General features: G+C 58.8%; 1 protein-coding gene across 1 annotated transcript; it reads right to left on the bottom strand.

Moving 5' to 3' along the window:
- Positions 1 to 4,643: 4,643 nt before the first annotated feature.
- Positions 4,644 to 17,158, bottom strand: ZBTB47 (zinc finger and BTB domain containing 47). The gene is made up of 6 exons (XM_066244476.1): positions 16,966 to 17,158; positions 11,991 to 13,544; positions 10,252 to 10,399; positions 9,020 to 9,135; positions 8,339 to 8,483; positions 4,644 to 8,045 (listed from the first exon to the last, which is right to left on the bottom strand). The coding sequence occupies exons 1-6, from the start codon at positions 16,966 to 16,968 to the stop codon at positions 7,687 to 7,689; spliced, it is 2,325 nt and encodes a 774-aa protein (XP_066100573.1). The 5' UTR covers positions 16,969 to 17,158; the 3' UTR covers positions 4,644 to 7,686.
- Positions 17,159 to 17,580: the final 422 nt, after the last annotated feature.

Consider the following 17,580-nt stretch of genomic DNA (forward strand, 5'->3'; position numbering starts at 1 on the left):
CAAGTCACACAGCTGACAAATGGCCCAGGCAGGACTCAAAGCCGATTTGCCTCCAAAGACTGTTGGTATCCTCACCTTACTGCTTCCTACAAATCAACAGAATAAAGGTTCACTGATCACAGTCTCATTTTCCTAAGACCTGGACAGAAGGTGCTGGCTGAACAACTAACTTAAATTTACCAAATGACTCCATGATGTATTTTTAGATTATGATGAATGCTATAGCACTCACTTCCTATCAGGCATTCCACTAGAATATTTATACATGGCTCATTCATTTATCGAGAACCTGCTGAGGATTCGTCAGTGAGCACACCTGGTAAGGTTTCCTGTCTTCATGGAGCACCAATCCAAGTGATGGTAGACTTCTCATCAGAGACCAGGGAAGCCAAAAGAAAGTGGCACCCTGTTTTTCAAGAACTGAAACGACTGGAAATAGTGAATTCTCTATCTGATGAAACTATCTTTTAGGAATGAAGGGGAAATAATCCCAGAGAATCTATAAAACAAAACAAACAAAAATCTTCCAGGAACTAATAAATGAGCTCAGCAAGGCTGGAGGAGGATATAAGATCAATACACAAAAATCAGCTGCATTTCTATTTCCTAACTGAACATGTAGAAACAAAATTTTAAAATGTAATAGCATTTATAATCACCCCAAAGAAAATGCAATCTTTAGGAATATACTTCACAAAACACATGCTGGATCTGGGCACTGAAAATTACAAAATGCTGATGAAAGTAACCAAAGGATCCTGACCAGGTGGTGGCACAGTGGATAGAGCGTCGGACTGGGATGCGGAGGACCCAGGTTCGAGACCTTGAGGTCACCAGCTTGAGCGCGGGCTCATCTGGTTTGAGCAAAGTTCACCAGCTTGGACCCAAGGTCGCTGGCTCGAGCAAGGGGTTACTCGGTCTGCTGTATCCCTACGGTCAAGGCACATATGAGAAAGCAATCAATGAACAACTAAGGTGTCGCAACGAAAAACTAATGATTGATGCTTCTCATCTCTCTGCGTTCCTGTCTGCCTGTCCCTATCTATTCCTCTCTCTGTCTCTGAAAAAAAAAAAAAAAAAAAAAAGGTAACCAAAGGAGACCACATAAATGGAGGCCACATACTGTGTTTGTGGATCGGAAGACTCAACATTGTAAAGATGTCCTTTTTCTCCAAATTGAACTATAGGTTGAATTCAGTATCTTATCAAATCCTAGAAAAGTTTTTAATAGACATAGACAAGCTTATTATAAACCCTATCTGGAAAGCAGAGGCCCTAGGACAGTAAAAACAATCTTAACAAAGAGGATAAAGTGGGAAGAATTGCTCTACCTGATCTGAAATGAAGTCTTCCTGTGTAGCGACAGTAATCAGGATTATGTGGTGTTGGCAAAGAGATAGACACATAGATCAATAGAACATTAAATAGAGGACCCAGGACAAGATCCAAATATGCTCAACTGATTTTCAACAAAGGTCAAAGGCAATGCAATGGAGAAAGGATAGACTTTTCAACAAATGGTACTGGAGCAATTAGACATCCATAGCAAAAAAACCCAACCAAACAAACAAAAAACCTTGACTTAAATCTCACACCTTATATAAAAATTAACTCAAAATGGATCATGGACTTAAAAGGTAAAGCATCTCAAGCAATCTTGAAAAAGGACAAACTTGGAGACCTCACACTTTGTGATTTTAAAACTTACTGCATACCTACAGAAATCAAAATAGTATGTTATAGTACTGGCATAAAGATAGATATCTATTATTTCTGTCTGTCTATCATCTATCTATCTATATATCTGTCATCTATCTATATCACTGAAATAGAATAGAGATCTCAGAAATAAACTCTCACGTATATGGTCAAATGATTTTCAACAAGGGTGCCAAAACCATGCACTGAGGGAAGAGTAGTCTTTTCAACAGTGTTTGGAGAGCTAGCTATTCATATGCAAAAGAATGAAGTCTTACAAAAATGAACTCAACTTAAAAGCAAAAACTACAAAACTTTTAGAAGAAAACAGGGGAGGAAAACTTCATGACATTGGATCTGACAGTTTCTTGGATATGACATCAAACACACAGGCAAAAACAAGAAAAACCAAATTGGATTACATCCAAACTGCAAACTTTTGTTTATCAAGGTACACAGTTAAGAGAAAAGGCAACCCCTGGAATAGTAGAAGATATTTGCAAATTATATATCTGGTAAGGGGTTAATGTCTAAAAAATATAAAGAACTCTTAAAGCTCAACAACAACAAACAACCTGATTTTAAAATGGGCAAAGGAATTGATGGACATTTTTCCAAAGAAGATGTATAAGTGGCCAATGAGCACGTGGAAAGATGTTCAATATTACTAATCACTAGGGAAATGTAAGGCCAAACGCACAAGGTACTACCTGACACCCATTAGAATGGCTACTGTAAAAAAATAAATAACAAAATAACAAGTGTTGGCTAAAGATGTGTACTTTTGGTGGGAATGTAAAAATGGTGCAGCTGCTATGAAAAACAGTATGGCAGTTTGTTACCAAATTAGAAATAGAATCACCATGTGATTCAGTAACCCACTTCTGGTTATATACACACAGATATTAAAAGCAGAGTCTCAAAGAGATACTTGTACTTGTGTTCATTGAAGCATTATTCACACTAGCTAAAAAGGTGGAAGTAACCCAAATGTCAATAGACAAAAGACGGCTGAATGGACAAATAAATCGTGGCACACATGCATGTACAATGGAATATTATTCAGCCTTGAAAAGGAAGGAGCTTCTGACCCTTGCTACAACATGGATGAAGCTTGAGGACATCAGGCTAAGTGAAATAAGCCAGTCACAAAAGCACAAAGGTTGTATGATTCCACTTATCTGAGATACTTAGAGTAGTTAAATTCATAGATACAGACAGCAGAATGGTGGTTGCCTGGGGCTGGGAGTGGGCAGGGGGAAGGGTGGGGGGTGATTGGTAATGGAAACAGAGTTTCAGTTTTGCAAGATGAAAAGAGTTCTGTGGACCTATGGGGGTGATGGTAGCACAACAATGTGAATCTACTTAATGCCACTGCACACAGCATAGCCTGACTTAACACTCACAACTCGAAAAAGCCACAACTCTAATCAGGGGCTAGGTCCAAGGGTACTGCTAAGCCAGGGGTGCACCACTTCCTATCTCATTGACCCCCTACTGTGCCCAGCTTTCTCCAGCGGGCTGGCACTGCCCTGACCCGGCCCCTGGTCACCAGATGTTTGTGAGCTGCTTGGTCCCAGGGAGCAAAACTGAGAACAGAGAGTGCTGTGGAGATGCCAACTGCGGCGCCCGCCATTCGTGGTTCGCAGCTGCTCAGTGGCCTCTGCCTCCCAGCCCAGCGTGGCACGTGCCCAAGGCTCTCTGGAGGATAAACTTAGAAATACAGTTGATCCTCGAACAACACGGGCTTGAATCGCGTGGCTCCACGTCTATGTGGATTATTTTTTTCAGTGAAGACGTACAGTTCTATAAATGTATTTTCTTCATGATTTTCTCAGTAACATTTTTTGTAGCTTATTTTATTATAAGAATACAGTATATGATACATATAACATACAAAGTATGTATGTATTGATTGTGAGCGGCAAGGCTTCTTGCCAACAGCAGGCTATTAGCAGCTAGGTTTTAGGGGAATCAGTCAAAAATTATATGCATTGTTCAACTGCATTGTGTTTGGTGCCCCGAATCCCGGGGTGGGGCTGAAGGAAAAGGAAGTGTAGTGAGGTGATGGGCAAATGGGTGGGTAGCAGGAGCTGGGAGTACAGAAACAGTGAGAGGTAGCCCCCCGCCCCCACAAGAGGCCAAGGGAGCAGCCAGGCCCTTGGGCTGCCAGCAAGTCTTTTTCTAGAGTGGCCTGAGTGAGTCCTGTCCCTTCCAGGCAAGGCAGTGGGACTGAGCAGAGGGCAGTATCTGTGCCCTGGGAACCTGCAGGTCCTCTGGCTGGTGAATGGACCCGCCCACCAGCCTCCTATCCTCCCCCCCAGTCAGACCCCTCCTCCTGCATCTAGCACTGAGTGACACAAATACAGGGGCCTCATTCACCACCTGTCCCCGGGCCTAGAGCCCCACCCAGTAGAGAGCAGTGCTCCCTGTATTACCTGTGCAAAGAACTAACACTTCAGAGGCCCCGGCCTGTCTTCCTCCTGAGCTTCTGTCCTCCCAGGCACCCATGACAGCATCTCCACTGTCTCCTTCAGACACCCCGGCCCGCGGCGGAGGGATGGGTCCTCGCTGCCCGTCCCAGCACCCCAGCGCTGAGCGTGAATGGCAGGGCTCCCGGTGCTCATGGAAACACCCCTGCAGGCCCTGGCCTCCCATGGCACTGCCTTTGGGGCCTCAGCCTCAATAGCCCCAGAACTGCTCCCCTTTCAAGCCCATTCTGCACCCCCCCAAGCCCCAGCACCAAGTTTGGGGTGCACCTCTGCTCTGGCCTCAGCTCCTGACTCTGGGTGTTCCCCGAAGTCCAGCCCACCCTTAAGGGAGATGGGGCCCAGGCGATGACGTCCACGTGGTCTGCAGCCGAGCTGTCGGATTCCTCGCTCTGGTCCAAGTCCTTCTAGTCAACAGTCTGGGCAGGCAACACGTAAAGAAGAGGCCGGGCCAAGGAGCAGTTGTACTGACTTTATTCCCCTCCCTCTCCTCACTCACCCGCCTGCTGTCCCCCTTGCCCTTGAGGCTGTGGGGGGCCAGACATGACCAGACATTGGGGTCCACAGGCCTGGGCACAGCCACCCCGCCACCGCTGTGAGGGGCACTGTGGCAGTCCATGCCACCGCTGGAGGCTCAGGCTCCGAGCCCAGCCCCAGCTCCCGGAACTGTGACCGGGGGTGCTGAGGCCCACGTCATCTCTCTGGCCACTCACCCCCAGCTGCCTCAGGACCAGGGAACACTGGGGGGCCTGGGGCAGGGTGGGACAGGCCCCGGTTCCGGGCCTGAGGTCTGGCCACATGCACTGAGAAGTTCCGGTAGACAAAGAAAGACCTCCACCCAGCCAAACTCCTGCGGGAGGTGATGACACCAAGCCCCCTCCCCACCACTGCCGCCAGCCCTGGGGGTGGTACGAAGCCCCGGTCTCCTCAGTCTGATATCCAGGTGCTTATTAGTTTTTTAAAACAAAAAGGAAATGGAAAGGCTGGTAAAACAAGAACCCCATCCATATTGGCACTGCTGGGGTTCCATTATTGCTTCAGACCCTCGTGGTCTGGCTGGGAGCTCCCACCCACAGTGGCCCAAGGGGAAGAGAGCATTTAGCACCAGGGACACAGGGCTCCTGTCCCCACTGGGGTGGGACTCCCAGGAGAGGGCTTGACCTGCCCACCTATACAGCTACAGGACCATTTGGACCAGAGCCCAGCTGCTGTCTGGCCCTCTCTCCTGTCCTCAGAGGGAAAGTATAGAACAGGAAACCCAAGTTCTGGGACGGGGTTTCACGACCAGCTCCCCCACACCCAACTCTGGCCTCTGCTTCTCAAAGTTTGACCTGATACCAGGGGCCCTGCCTGGCCAGGACCCCCAGGCTTGCTAAGGCTGCAGTGGGGGCCAGCAAGTGACAAGGCCACCAGCCCCTATAGTAGGCCCTGGCGTCAATGATCACGTTTGAGAAACCCATGGGGGTCCCGGCCTAGAGCCCATTGGGGAAGATCAACTTTTTTGGGGGAAAATGGGAGCCAGCTCCGAAGAGCTGCCAGGCACTGGGACCAGAGGTTAGAAATAGCAAGGGCGAGGGGAGACAGGTAGGGGGGACCCTGAGGACATCATGGAAGCCCAGAGATAAGGGGTACAAGAGGGAAAGAGCTACAGTAAAGCAAAGGCCCGGGAGGCCCAGCCTTTGGATGGGGAGCCACAGAGCTGGGAGCCAGACAGAAAGCCTTCCTTTCCTGGGGAGGGGCCCACTTCTGATCCCCAGAGGTCAGACAGCAGGGCCCCTGAGGGTGCGTCTGTAGTCCCTGGCTTGTACTGCTCCTGCTGCAGCCTCGAACTCCGTCGGGCCAGGGCACTGCCCCCTCTGCCCCCAGAGAGCGGTCAGGCTGTGCAGCTTGGATTATAGACCCTCAAATCACTCGGGCTCCTTGGGCCTGCCCACATCTGTACAGAATAAAGTGCTTCGTTTATTGATGATTAAAATGTGCCCAGCCCCCGGCCCCACAAGGAGGTCAGAGGGGTCTGACACCCTCAGCCCTTAGGCTGACGGGGCCCAGTTCCCCCATGGCCCCCCTTGGCCTCAGGCCTCTTCCCACTCCAGCCATGCTAGGAGGGTGGTGGTGTGGGGGTCGTTGTGGGGGTTTAAGGTGCGAAGAGTATAACAAACAAAACCATATGAACACAATAGGAAAGAGCTTAACTAGGAAACATGTAGCTTATGGAACCTTCCTCCCCATTTTAAAGGCAGGAATAAAGATGTTAAATGACAACAAAAACGGTGAGCTGTTAGTGCCAGCCTCATGGGGGCAAGCACTGGGCACAGGTAGGGTTCCTCCAGAACCCTGCCCGCCCCAGGGGCCTGAAGGTGCAGGCTCCTCTCACCAACAATGCCGCAGGCACCCTACCACCAGCGCAGAGAGCTCAGGAGGGACAAGGATGCCGGACGCCAGCCAGGGGCAGGTTGTGGAGGGGCCCGGAGTGGATGAGGCCTGGCTGCCCGCCCTCAGGGAGCAGAGACGGTCACAGACACACACATCTGCTCTAGCAGGGGAGATACAGCCAGGGCAGCTGGTGAGGGGCAGACTGCTTTGCAAATAGCAGTGCTGCCCCCTGCCCCACGGATAGCACCTTGAAACCTTGTCACGTGCCCAAGCCTCCTCCGAGGGTCCTGCCCCTGGTACACCCACTTGCAGGGGTTCCTTGACTGTAGACCCTGGGAGCTGATGCTGTGGGAGCCAATCCATCTGCCCACCCAGGGCCTGCCCACAGCACCCAGAGGCACAGGGACCTCGGTGCAGCCTGGTACACGTCGGGGACCCCGGTGCCCGCTGGCAGGGCTGTGGGTGGGGACAGCAAATGCCTGGGGTCCAGCCCCTGCCTGCCCCATGCCATGCGGTGTAGAGCTGGGTCTCAAGTCCTCATGCCTCCCTGCTCCCCAACACACTCCTGAGTATTCAGTCTCAAGCCCCTGCCTGGGTGTCCACAGTTGTCAGTCCACAAGTGTTCCGAAGGGGCTGGCATCCCCACTTCTCCCCAAAACCTCCAGGACAAGGGGGCAAGTTAGGGGGCACAAGGGAGGCAGAGAGGAGCCCACCGAGGCTGGCCCAAGCTGAACCTGGACAACCTGTCCAGCTCAGGCCTCGGCAGAGTGACCCTCACACCTGCTATCCAGGCCCTTCCACTGTACCTGCTGCCTGCAGCGCCCCCCTCACCCGGAGGGAGGTACTGCAAAGTTTCCTCTCTTTCCTTCACTTCCAAAAAAAAAAAAAAAGGAAAGGCTACAAGGAGTCACCGAAAGGGGACACTTGGGAGTGAGGTGTCCTTCATCAGCTCTGAGGGGCCGCCAGCCAGCACCCCTGCCGGGGGCAGGGGCCTCAAGCAGAGCGTGTCCAGCCACTTCTGGGGATGGGGCAGCGATGCCAGCGGTGGGCCCTCCCACAGGGAGGGAAGGGCGGTGGGGTCGCTCCCAGGCGCCCGGGCCCCAGGTCCTGCACGTGTAGGTCGGGGTTAGTTGTTGGCGCTCATCCTCCCGCCGCTGTTGGCCGTGGTGGGGAAGAGTGGGGGCGGGGCCGGCAGGGGCTGCGGCAGCCCGGGGAGCAGGGGCAGGGCGGGCGCCTGGGGCTGGGCGGCGGGCAGGCCGGGCGCCGGCGCGGAGGGGGCGGCGGGGGCGCCCTCACTGGCCAGCGGGTGGCTGACGCGGAAGCACTTCTCCTTGTGCGCCTTGAGCATGTTGGAGAAGCGGAAGCGCTGGCCGCAGACATCGCACGGGTACGGCTTCTCGCCCGTGTGAGTGCGCCGGTGCCGCTTCATGTTGGGCCGGCTGGTGAAGCTCTTGCCGCAGATCTCGCAGATGTACGGCTTCTCCCCTGGGGGGCGGCATTGGGCGGCGGGGTGTCACTGGGGGGCGCTGCTACACCCCAGCCCGGGGCCAGCCTCCCTGCGCCCCTGGAACCAAAGTGGGGCTCAGCCCTGGCATACCAGGATCCTTCCCACCCTGGGCCACTGGGTACCAGCCTCCCGGACCCTGGGACGCAGGGAGCATGGCCGCCAGACTCGGGAGGGCAAATGAAGGTCCAGGGTTGAGAAGGGGCCGGCATCCAGAGCAGGGCCGGGAGGGGGTCCCAGGCCTGGCCCGGAGCCGCCCGCGGGGCGGCGGTACCTGTGTGAGTCTTCATGTGCTCGTCGAAGTACTGCTTCATGTTGAAGTCCTTGCCGCACCACTGGCACATGAACTGCTTGTGCCCGATGTGGATGCTCATGTGCGACCTCAGCTGGTACTTGTACTGGAAGCGCTCGTTGCAGTTCTGAGGGGGGCCAGGGGGTCGTGGGGATGGTGAGGGCAGGGGCAGAGCAAGGAGCCGCCTTCAGGGAGGGAAGCACTTGCCGGGCTCCTGGGGCTGAGCGGTGTAGGAGCAGAGGAGGGGAGGCCACAGGGCCCAGGGCCCCGACAGGTGAAAAGGCCAGCGTGGAGGCGGGCCGCATGCTTAAAGCTCAGCCCCTTAATCCCCATCTGCAACTGCACCTCTCTGCCTGAGACGCTCCTCTGGCCACCTCTCTGGAAAGCCTGCCCCAGAGTTCCAGCCCGGGCAGACTTTCCACCCTGGTTGTGGGGAGGCGGGGTTGGGGGTGGAGTGGCAGAGTGGGTGGGGGGCAGGCCCATGGGTGACCAGGTAAGAATGGAGTGGGAGGTAAGGGCCACAGACATCAGAGGGAGGGCCCCTCTCTTTCAGAACCCTGTACCCCACCCCACACCCTGGCTTGTAAACAGCTGCTGTCCCTGCCCGGTGCCCCATCCTGGGTGGCCCCTGGGGTCGGGGGGGGGGGGGGAAAGGAAGCTCACCTCGCACCGGAAGGGCTTCTCCCCGGAGTGCTGCAGCGAGTGCACCTTGAGAGACATGCTGCGTTTGAAGGACTTCCCACAGGTCTCGCAGGTGAAGGGCATGTCCTTGGTGTGAGCTAGAGGGCGGGCGCCAGGGCCGTCACCGCTCTGGGGTACCCTCCCGACCCGGGGGCCTGTTTTGCAGGCAGGCCCCCTTCCCCGTGGGCTAAGTCTGTCTGCTCTGCAGTCTGGCCAGACAAGCATGGAGGCACTTGTGGTAATCTTTAGCCCCTGGGCAAGAGAAACAGCCTCGGCTGCCTCACCCGACAAAGTTCTGGGGAAAGACGGAAGGATCCCAATGCGACTGGCCTCAGCTCAGATCCTGATCTAGCCCCTGGCTCCCTGCACGGCCTCTGGGGCCTCGGAGACCTGGAGTGCTACTGTGTCTCGGTGGTGGCTTTACAGGGGGTGACGCTTCCAAAGCTGCATTCCCCCCAGAAGCCACGGATAGATGAGGCAGAAGATCTGGGGGGGAAGCAATTGGGGGCAGGGAGGGTCCCCTCAGGGCTCAGGGCTGGTGAACCTGAGCCCAGGAAGGGCCACCAATCCTGGGTTACCCAACATCTCCTGGCTGAGCCCAAGATCCCGGAGTCTCAGCTACAGGCTCTGGGGGAGGCCCCTAGCGCTGTCTGGTGGAGCAAGGGGGTAAGGCCCACCTTGGCCACCTTTCCCTTGACCTTAAGTCCATGAGCAGGCAAAGGAAGGGGGGCTGCAGAGACACCAGACCCCCAGCCAGGCCCACTTAGAGGGGAGGGAGACAGCCAGACCCAAGGCAGAGGTGCAGCCCAGCTCACACTTGGGGCACCTCCTTACTGTGTCCAGGCATGGCCCCGGGGAAAGGGTTGCATTCAGAAAGGCCTGAAGGCCTGTGAGGGCCTGGAGAGGAGAAAGAATCAGGGGCCCAGCCTTTCTTCAACTGAGACAGGGCCAATGCCGGCAAGTTCTGGTCCCCAACTGCCGCCTGGTCCGGGAGGCTTTGCACAGTGCGCGCCCTGCCCAACTGAGCACGGCAGCCCTGGGCCCAGAGTCTGTCCAGGCCACACCTGCCGCAGTGACCAGCTACCCCAGGCCTCCCCGCAGAGAGGGGCCTTCTCACCCCTGCGCACTGCCCTTGGATGTGAAGTCCTGCCCAGCACACCCAACGGCTGGCTGTCTCTGTGCTGAGGCTCCGTCCCGCACTGGCCTAGACTTACCCACCATGTGCTTGCGCACATGCGCCATGGTGTAGAACTTCTTTTCGCAGATCTCACACGAGAACTTCTTCTCCGCATAGCCATGCACAATCTTGTTGTGCTCATGGAGGGACCACAGCTTCTTAAAAGCTTTTCCGCATGTCACACACTGTGGGGTGAGAGGACTTTAGGCCCCGGGTCCTGAGTCAGGACCATGTGACAAAGGATAAGTCGCTGCCCCTCTCTGGGCCTCACTTTCTTCACCTGAATTGTGCTGGAGAAAGAGCCCTGGAGTCCAAGGACCAGCCAAATCTGATGTTCTTGGGATTGGGGGTGGTCCCTCCCTAAACACCCACCCACCTACCACCCAGAGCGGCAGCCTGGCTCCCCTGCATCCCTGAACTCAACTAGGGCCAGGGGCCACCGCTTCCAGGAACGGCCCTTCCTCTGTGCTCATTTCAACAAGGCCTCTCTCTGCAGAGGGGAGACATAACTGGCTGAAGGGCCACAGGGGGTAGGACCCAGGCCCTGACACCGCGGAGATCACCAAGGAGCTAGGCCTCAAAGGGCTGACCATGGACAGCGGGGTACCAGGTCCCCTAAGGCAGTGTAGGGTGGCGGGAACTTGAAGGTCACATTCCCAACTCCTCTTCCCCTGGGCTCTCGTCCTGCCCATCCCTGCAGGACAGCCACAGAGACCTGGAGGCAAGGCCGGGGCTCAAGCAGAAAGTGGGTCGGGTCGGTCAGTTTTGCCAAGGTCAGAAGGAGCACAGTGTCTCTCCCCTTCGGAAGAGAGGCTCGGGTGTGTGGCAGGTGGAGAGTCAGAGAGCAGCCCAGCGGGCGGGCAAGTGGGAACAGGCGCACGGAACCAGGTAACCCCCAGGTAACGCTTTTTCCACAGGGCACTGCAATTAGCAATTAGTTCAGACAATTAGCACCCGCCTACCTGCAGCCCTCACCTCACCACCTCTTGGCCACAAAGGTAAACACCAGCCCGGCTGGCCTTGTACAGCCCACACCGCGCGAGGCCAGGCTGGCATGGCCTCAGGAACCTGGCAGCCAGCCCCGCTTCCCCAGGAACAGGGGCTCTGGCAGCCCCTGCTCTTCCCAAATTTCTCACCCAGTCCCTCTGCCCCAGGCCCAGGCCAGCTGGCATCTCCAGACAGCTGAGGGCAGGGACTCCTTCCTGCCCAGCTGGCCCTCACTTTTCTCAGCCGTTGTGGCAAGTGGCAAGTGGTGCTCCCCAGGGGCACAGCCTCCCCCCATCGCCCCTTTGGTGCACTGCACAGCCTGCGGGCCTGTCCACAGTGGCCCTGCTGGCCTCTGACGGTGGGAAGGATTGTAAAACACTGAGTCACCCTCCTCCCAGCTGGCTGTCCCCCTGTCTCATGTGCTCAGGCAGCTCTTGCCTCTCATCCTCCCAAGCCCATGCTCCCTTACCCCTCTGGCCAAGGGTACTGTTTGTTCCAATCCTGTCTGCACATCTCCCACATGTCAAAGCCCAGTGCTCGCTGTCTCCTCCAGGAAGCTCTCCTTGGTGCTCTCACCCATCTGGGCCCTACCCTCGTGGCTCACCCTAGGCCTGAGCTGCTCTCGCTGTCTGGGGACCTACGTCTGGTCTCCCCAGACTGTCTGGGCAATGCGGGCAGCAAGACCCTGGATGCCCAGGGCCCAGTTCTGGCCTGGGCCAGCCTGGCCGGCTGCGTGGCCTCAGCTGGACTGCTGCCCTGCCCGCCCCCACAAAGCCGCCCCAGGCCCACCTGGATGTTGCGCTCACAGTCCGTCTGCCGGTGCAGCAGCAGCTCGCTCTCCAGCAGGAAGCGCTTGCCACACTGGTCGCAGATCTGCATGCGGCTGTGCGTCACATTCATGTGCTTCTCCAGGTACCAGCGGTTGTTGAAAACGCGTGGGCACTTTTGGCACGGGTGGTGCTGCTTCTCCTCCAGCTTCACCTTGGCCCCCAACCCGTCAGTGGCCTGCGGCCCTCGAGCCGGTGCTGGGGCCACTCCAGGGGGCTGCTTTGGCCTCTTCCCACCACGCTGCCCAGTCTCCTCGGGTTCAGGGGGCGCCCGGCGCCGGGCGTTCTCCCGGGACCGCGTGGCCATGCGGCTATGCGGAGGGGGCTCTGCCCGGCTGCCCCTGCGCCCCGCTGGCCTCTGCCTGGTCCCTGCCTCCCCTTCCTCCTCTTCCTCCTCCTCCTCCGAGCTCTCTTGATCCTGCTCACTGTGTCCTTCCTCTTCCTCTTCCTCATCCTCCTCCTGTTCGCTGTGCCCTTCTTCCTCCTCATCCTCCTCTCCCTGACTGCCACCTTCCTCTTCCTCCTCCGCGCCTCCGCTGCCACCACCTTCCTCTTCCTCCTCCTCCTCCTCCTCCTCCTCTTCTTCGTCGTCCTCCTCCTCCTCGTCCTCCGAGTGTCTCTGCAGCCCGTCCTCCCGGCCCAGCACCATGGCCGGGCCCGCGGCAGTGCCCGGCTTCCCCTCGGGCGTCGTGGACACGTGCAGCGTCTGGTTGTTGAGGTTCACCTCCACGATGATCTGGGACTGCTCCTGGCGGCTGTAGGTGCCAGCTCCCCCAAGCTCTTCCTCCAGCTCCTCGCCACCCTCCAGCTTGCACAGGCTGGCTGGGGGCCCGCCAGCCTCCTCGACCCCACCCTCCTTCTCCTCCTTGAAGAAGGGCTGAGCGGGCCCGAGGGCGGCAGGCACCGTGCCACCTGCCGTCCCTGCCCCGTCCTCCACGCGCACGGAGTAGGGGTCAGGGCCCTCGCGGGCGTAGATCTTGGGCAGGCCCGGGGTGTCGGCCTCCTGCTTGATGTCGCAGTAATAGGGCGGCGCGGCCGGGGTGCAGCTGGTGGTGGGCTGGGCCAGGGCCACCGCGCCGGGGCCCGGGGGGCCGAGGGAGCGGGCGTCCAGCAGCTCCTGGCAGGACGCGGCGATGTCGGCCATCTGCAGCAGAGAGGCGGCGCTGAGCACCTCGTGGACGTTGGCCGCGTTGACCAGCAGCTTGGACGTGTAGATGAAGTTGAGGATCTGCTGCAGGCCGCCGGGCGCCAGCGCCTCCAGGGACAGCTCCACACGCTGCAGCTGCTTGTTCTGGGTGAAGAGCGAGTGGAAGAACTGGCTGTAGGCGGCCAGCACGCCTTTGTGCGCCGGGAAGACACTGCGCTGAGGCACCAGCACCAGGTCCACGTCACAGAGGTCAGGCTGGAAGAGGCGCTGCTCATTCAGACGGCCCATCAAGCAGGCGAAGTGCAGCGCCACGTCCTCCACCAGCGAGAACTCGGCCGCCGGTGAGTCGGTCGTCTTCTCAACCAGCAACTGTGGGACCGAGGGGTTGGGTCAGGCCACGGCCGGCAGGGCCCCCACAGCGCCCACCACCCCAGAGCCAGCCCACCCATCACTCCTAGCTCCATGTTACGGAAAAGGAGCCACAGCTCAAGCAAGGAGAGGAGGGGGAACCAGGATTCAAGCTCAAGTCCGCTGCCCCTTGGACCTCAAACTCTGATCGTGACTTTCTGAGGCCAAAGCTCTGTTAACTTTTTTGGGCTTCCAGCTTCTCTGTTGTGAAACAGAAAGTCATCGGGGAAGGGAAGAGGAAGAGAGGAAAAAGGATTGGGGTGACCAACTGTCCAGGTGTGCCAGGACCTAGCGGTTTCCTGGGATTCAGTGCTAAAACCAGGGCATGGACAAACCGGAATTAGGTGGTCACCCCAGCAGGGACACCGGCATTTCCTGAGCTCTGTGGGTTCTCTCCCCCGCACTCACACAAACACACCTAGCCTGCTCATCCCCGGACTCCTCAAGAAGACCCGTCAGGCTCAGCCGCTCACTGCCCGGCCTCTGGCTTGCACCCCTGGAGAGGCAGCTGAGGGCGCCCCCCGCTCCCCGACAGCAGGCCTCGCCTCGGCTGAGCGCTGGGCGGAAAAGACTGAACCCACGCCCAGGGCCTGTGACTTCTCCCCCCTGGTCCTGCTGCCCCACCAGAGGAGGCTGGTGAGATCCAGCTAGCCCCCATCATGGCCTCAGACCTGGCCTCAGCAACTCCCCTCACACAGGGGCTCTGTGGGGTGGTGGTCGGGGACCCAGAACCGGTGCTGGCCCCAAGGCCTGCCCCAGACACTCGGCCCTCTGGTCCCTAGACAGCTGGTCAGGTATGGTCCAGGTCCAGAGGGTCTGAGGTGGCCCTGTCTTGGAAGGCCACGCTGTCTGCGGCCTCTGCAGCCCCAGGGAGGCCCTTGCAGTCTGATGGGTCAGCTGATTAAGCCCTTGGGCCACATCGAGCACCTGTGAATTGCAACAGTGGGGACCAGCTTAATCTTTCCTGGTTCTTTTGACAGTGGCCTCCTCAAAAGATGGGTCCAGTACACGGCAGATGCTCAAATGGTATCGACTACCTGCCTGGCTGGACCAACCGCACAGGGTCCAGGTTCCGGCCCTCCTCGGACCCGGTCCAGCTGGGTCAGTCCTTGCCCCTCTGCCAAAGCCATCAGCTCACCTTCCCCAAGCACCTCCCTGGAGACCCTGGGATGAATCCCAGGTCCCCTTCATCCACAGCTACTCCTGCCCCCTGTCAATCCTGCCACTGCTCGGGCAGCAGCGGGTGTGCTGAGACCGGGCAGTGGGGTGTGTTTGGGGCGTCTATTCTCAGCTCCTCAGTCACCTGAAGGAGAACCTGCCCGGGGCCTCAGAATGGGCCTCCAGGAACTACCAGAGACCACCAGCTCCCTGACCCGCCCGGGCCCCACCCCTCACACCCAGCAGGCCCGGCGGCACCCACCTCACTCTCACTCGGCTCCCACTCCGGCCAGGCCCTTCGCCGTGGACACCATCTTCCTCGAGTTCTCCCAGCATGCCTCATGCCCCCCAGCCAAGAGGCCACCCCTCTATCTGCCCCTCTGCCTCAGTGCTGCTGGCCTGTCCAGGTCTGGCCAGTCTAACCCAGATATGGTGCCAAGCATCTCCCACCTCTCTCTCTTCACGCAGTCCGATTCACCTTCTGGGAACAACTACCGCAGATAGGGAAACTGAGGCGCAGAATGGAAGAGACCCAAAGTGAGTAGTAGCAGAGCCTCGGGCCTCACCGCTTTCCTAAAACCACCCTTCCCTTCTGGGCCGGATCCGCTCCATGTAGAAAGGTATCTTGACCTTTAATGACTTAAAAAGCAGGAAGAGGCACCTGGGGACCCTCCCACCCAGGGGACCAGCTGTGCTTCCTCAGACTCTCCCCCCCAACCTCGTCCCCAGAGCTGCTGCGATCTGCAGGTCAGTGAATAGTAACAAGGGCTCCTTGGGGGCTCCAGTGGCCAGATAGTGGCAGGGGAAGCGGCCTGGATAAGGGTTTGTCAAAGCCGTGCGTGTTGGGGGAAGCCCACTCCAGGCCATGGGCCTGGTCCACCCTGCTACCTCTTCACAGAATGCCTGCCGGTGCCTACCTGCCATGGGGAAAGGGCAGTGCCCAGCCTTTCTGTGTGCAGGCCTGGACCCAGGGCCCTCTGGCTTCAGCAGAGGAGAGGTTAGCCTGGGGGTAGTGCTGCCCCAAAGACTCCATGCACAGGCAGTACCCCAGCTAAGCCGGCACCGTCCTATTCTCCTGAGGCGCCAAGGACCTCAGGACCGAGCGCTGGGACTAGACTCCTTTGAGGAGGCACACAGATGCTGCCTGAGCTCATAACTGGCAGCCCTTGAGCAGGGCACAGCTGCCCCCTAGCCTGGCACCTTCCATGCAGGGCCCACCAGCTGTGCCTGCCTCCCCAGCCAGATGTGCCAGTTCCCTGAAGCTGCAGACGCCCCTCCCCATCTGGCTGTGCCAGCTGCAGCCACACACCCCGCCCCCAAGGCCAGGCCAGCTTGGCTAAAATGCAGGACCAGGGGAGTAGTCAGGCACTCCTGTTGCCAGTAGGTTTCACGCCCTCAACTTCCCTCCCTCAAGCCTGGGGGAGAATCCAGGTGCCAGGGACATCTACCTGTCTGGGCATTCACCCAGGTCAGAGCTTCTGCACCTGAGGGCTAACATGCTCATGGCCATGAAGCCACTGCCTCCCTAACCTGCCCCAGTGCCTCTCTGGAGGCCCCAGGATGAAACCTGGGCTCCATCTGCACCTCCACCCCCACGACAACCCTTCCATAGCTGGGCAGCAGCGGTGGGCCCAGTCTGAGCAAGGAGCACGGGCTCAGGACTTTCAGGCTCCTCCTTTTGGGGAGGAGGGTGTCTATTCCAGTCTCCTCTGCTCTTATACCCCTCTTCTTCCCTGGGAAGCAGGCCCAGAGAGGGCCGGGGACCGGCCCAAGGTCACACAGGAGTTTGGACTGGAGCTGCAAGCGGCCCCTCCACACCCAGCTTGGCCCAGGCGCCCCGAATCCCCGTGTAGGGCGGCTCCAGCGCCCACGTGGCCCAAGGCCCAGGCGGGAATCCGACCTCCTCCTTCCCCCCATCACCCAGTCCGAGGGCGGTGCCGTCCGGGCTCAGGGAAGCGCCCCCCTCTGCCAGTGCCCAGCAAGACCTCAGTCTCTCGCGCCCAGGCCCCCACCCCAGGAATTTAACCCCTTCCCCGCCGAGGGCCGCACCAGAGCACCGCATTCCAGGCCCACGGGGACCCAGTAGATGGGGGTCGGGGAGACCCGGCAAGGGGGAAGATCCCTCCAACCACTCCACCCCGAGGCAGCGGCGCCGTGCGCTAGGGAGGACTGGCGGGCAGGTGGGCGGATAAGCGGGGGGACAGGCAGGGAGGGCCTTGCGTACCATGGTGCCGTGGCGCTGGGGACTCACAGGGCCCCGCGGGATCGCGCTGCCCCCGGCGGCCGGGCCGGGGCCGCTCCATGAAGCGCCGCGCTGGGGGCCGCCCCCGCGCAGGGCCCCGCGACCATGGCCCCCGGGGGCGCGGCCGGGCGGGCGGAGGCGCAGGGCCGCGGCGAGTCCAGCCACCGAGCAGCTGCGGCCCCAGAGCCTCGGGCGCGGCGGGCGGGGGGCGCGGGGCGCCGATTGGAGCCCGCGCGTCAGCTGGGGCCGCCGTCTGGACGCTTAAAGGGCCAGGCCGCTCTGCGTTCCGGCGAGGGGCGCGGACACGCGTGGTGTGCGCCATCCCGGAGCTGCCCGCTCTGCCTCAGGCCACAGGGGCCCCCAGCCAGGCCCCGCACCTCCCATCCTGGCGGATGGACCCCGGCCTCACTCTCCTGCGCTGAGCCCCCTTTCTGCGTGAGGGAAGTTCGTCTCGGAGTCTAACCTTGGTGCTCTCCAGCTGCGCCACAGAGGCGGGGTCAGAATAGGAGGCGGCCCTGAGATCGTGAGTCTGGGTGCGCCCGTCCCCCGACCAGCTGCAGGAAAGACGTCCACCTGCTCTCCTGAGCGATCCCACGC

This window comes from Saccopteryx bilineata, chromosome 10, assembly GCF_036850765.1.
Source record: "Saccopteryx bilineata isolate mSacBil1 chromosome 10, mSacBil1_pri_phased_curated, whole genome shotgun sequence".
Lineage (NCBI taxonomy): Eukaryota > Metazoa > Chordata > Mammalia > Chiroptera > Emballonuridae > Saccopteryx > Saccopteryx bilineata.

Coding starts and splice junctions, on each gene's coding strand:
- ZBTB47 (XM_066244476.1), bottom strand. Junction 8,484..9,019: donor AGAAGCCCTTCCGGTGCGAG/GTGAGCTTCCTT, acceptor GGCCCCCCTCAG/AACTGCAACGAGCGCTTCCA. Junction 8,046..8,338: donor GCACATGAAGACTCACACAG/GTACCGCCGCCC, acceptor GCCGCCCCCCAG/GGGAGAAGCCGTACATCTGC.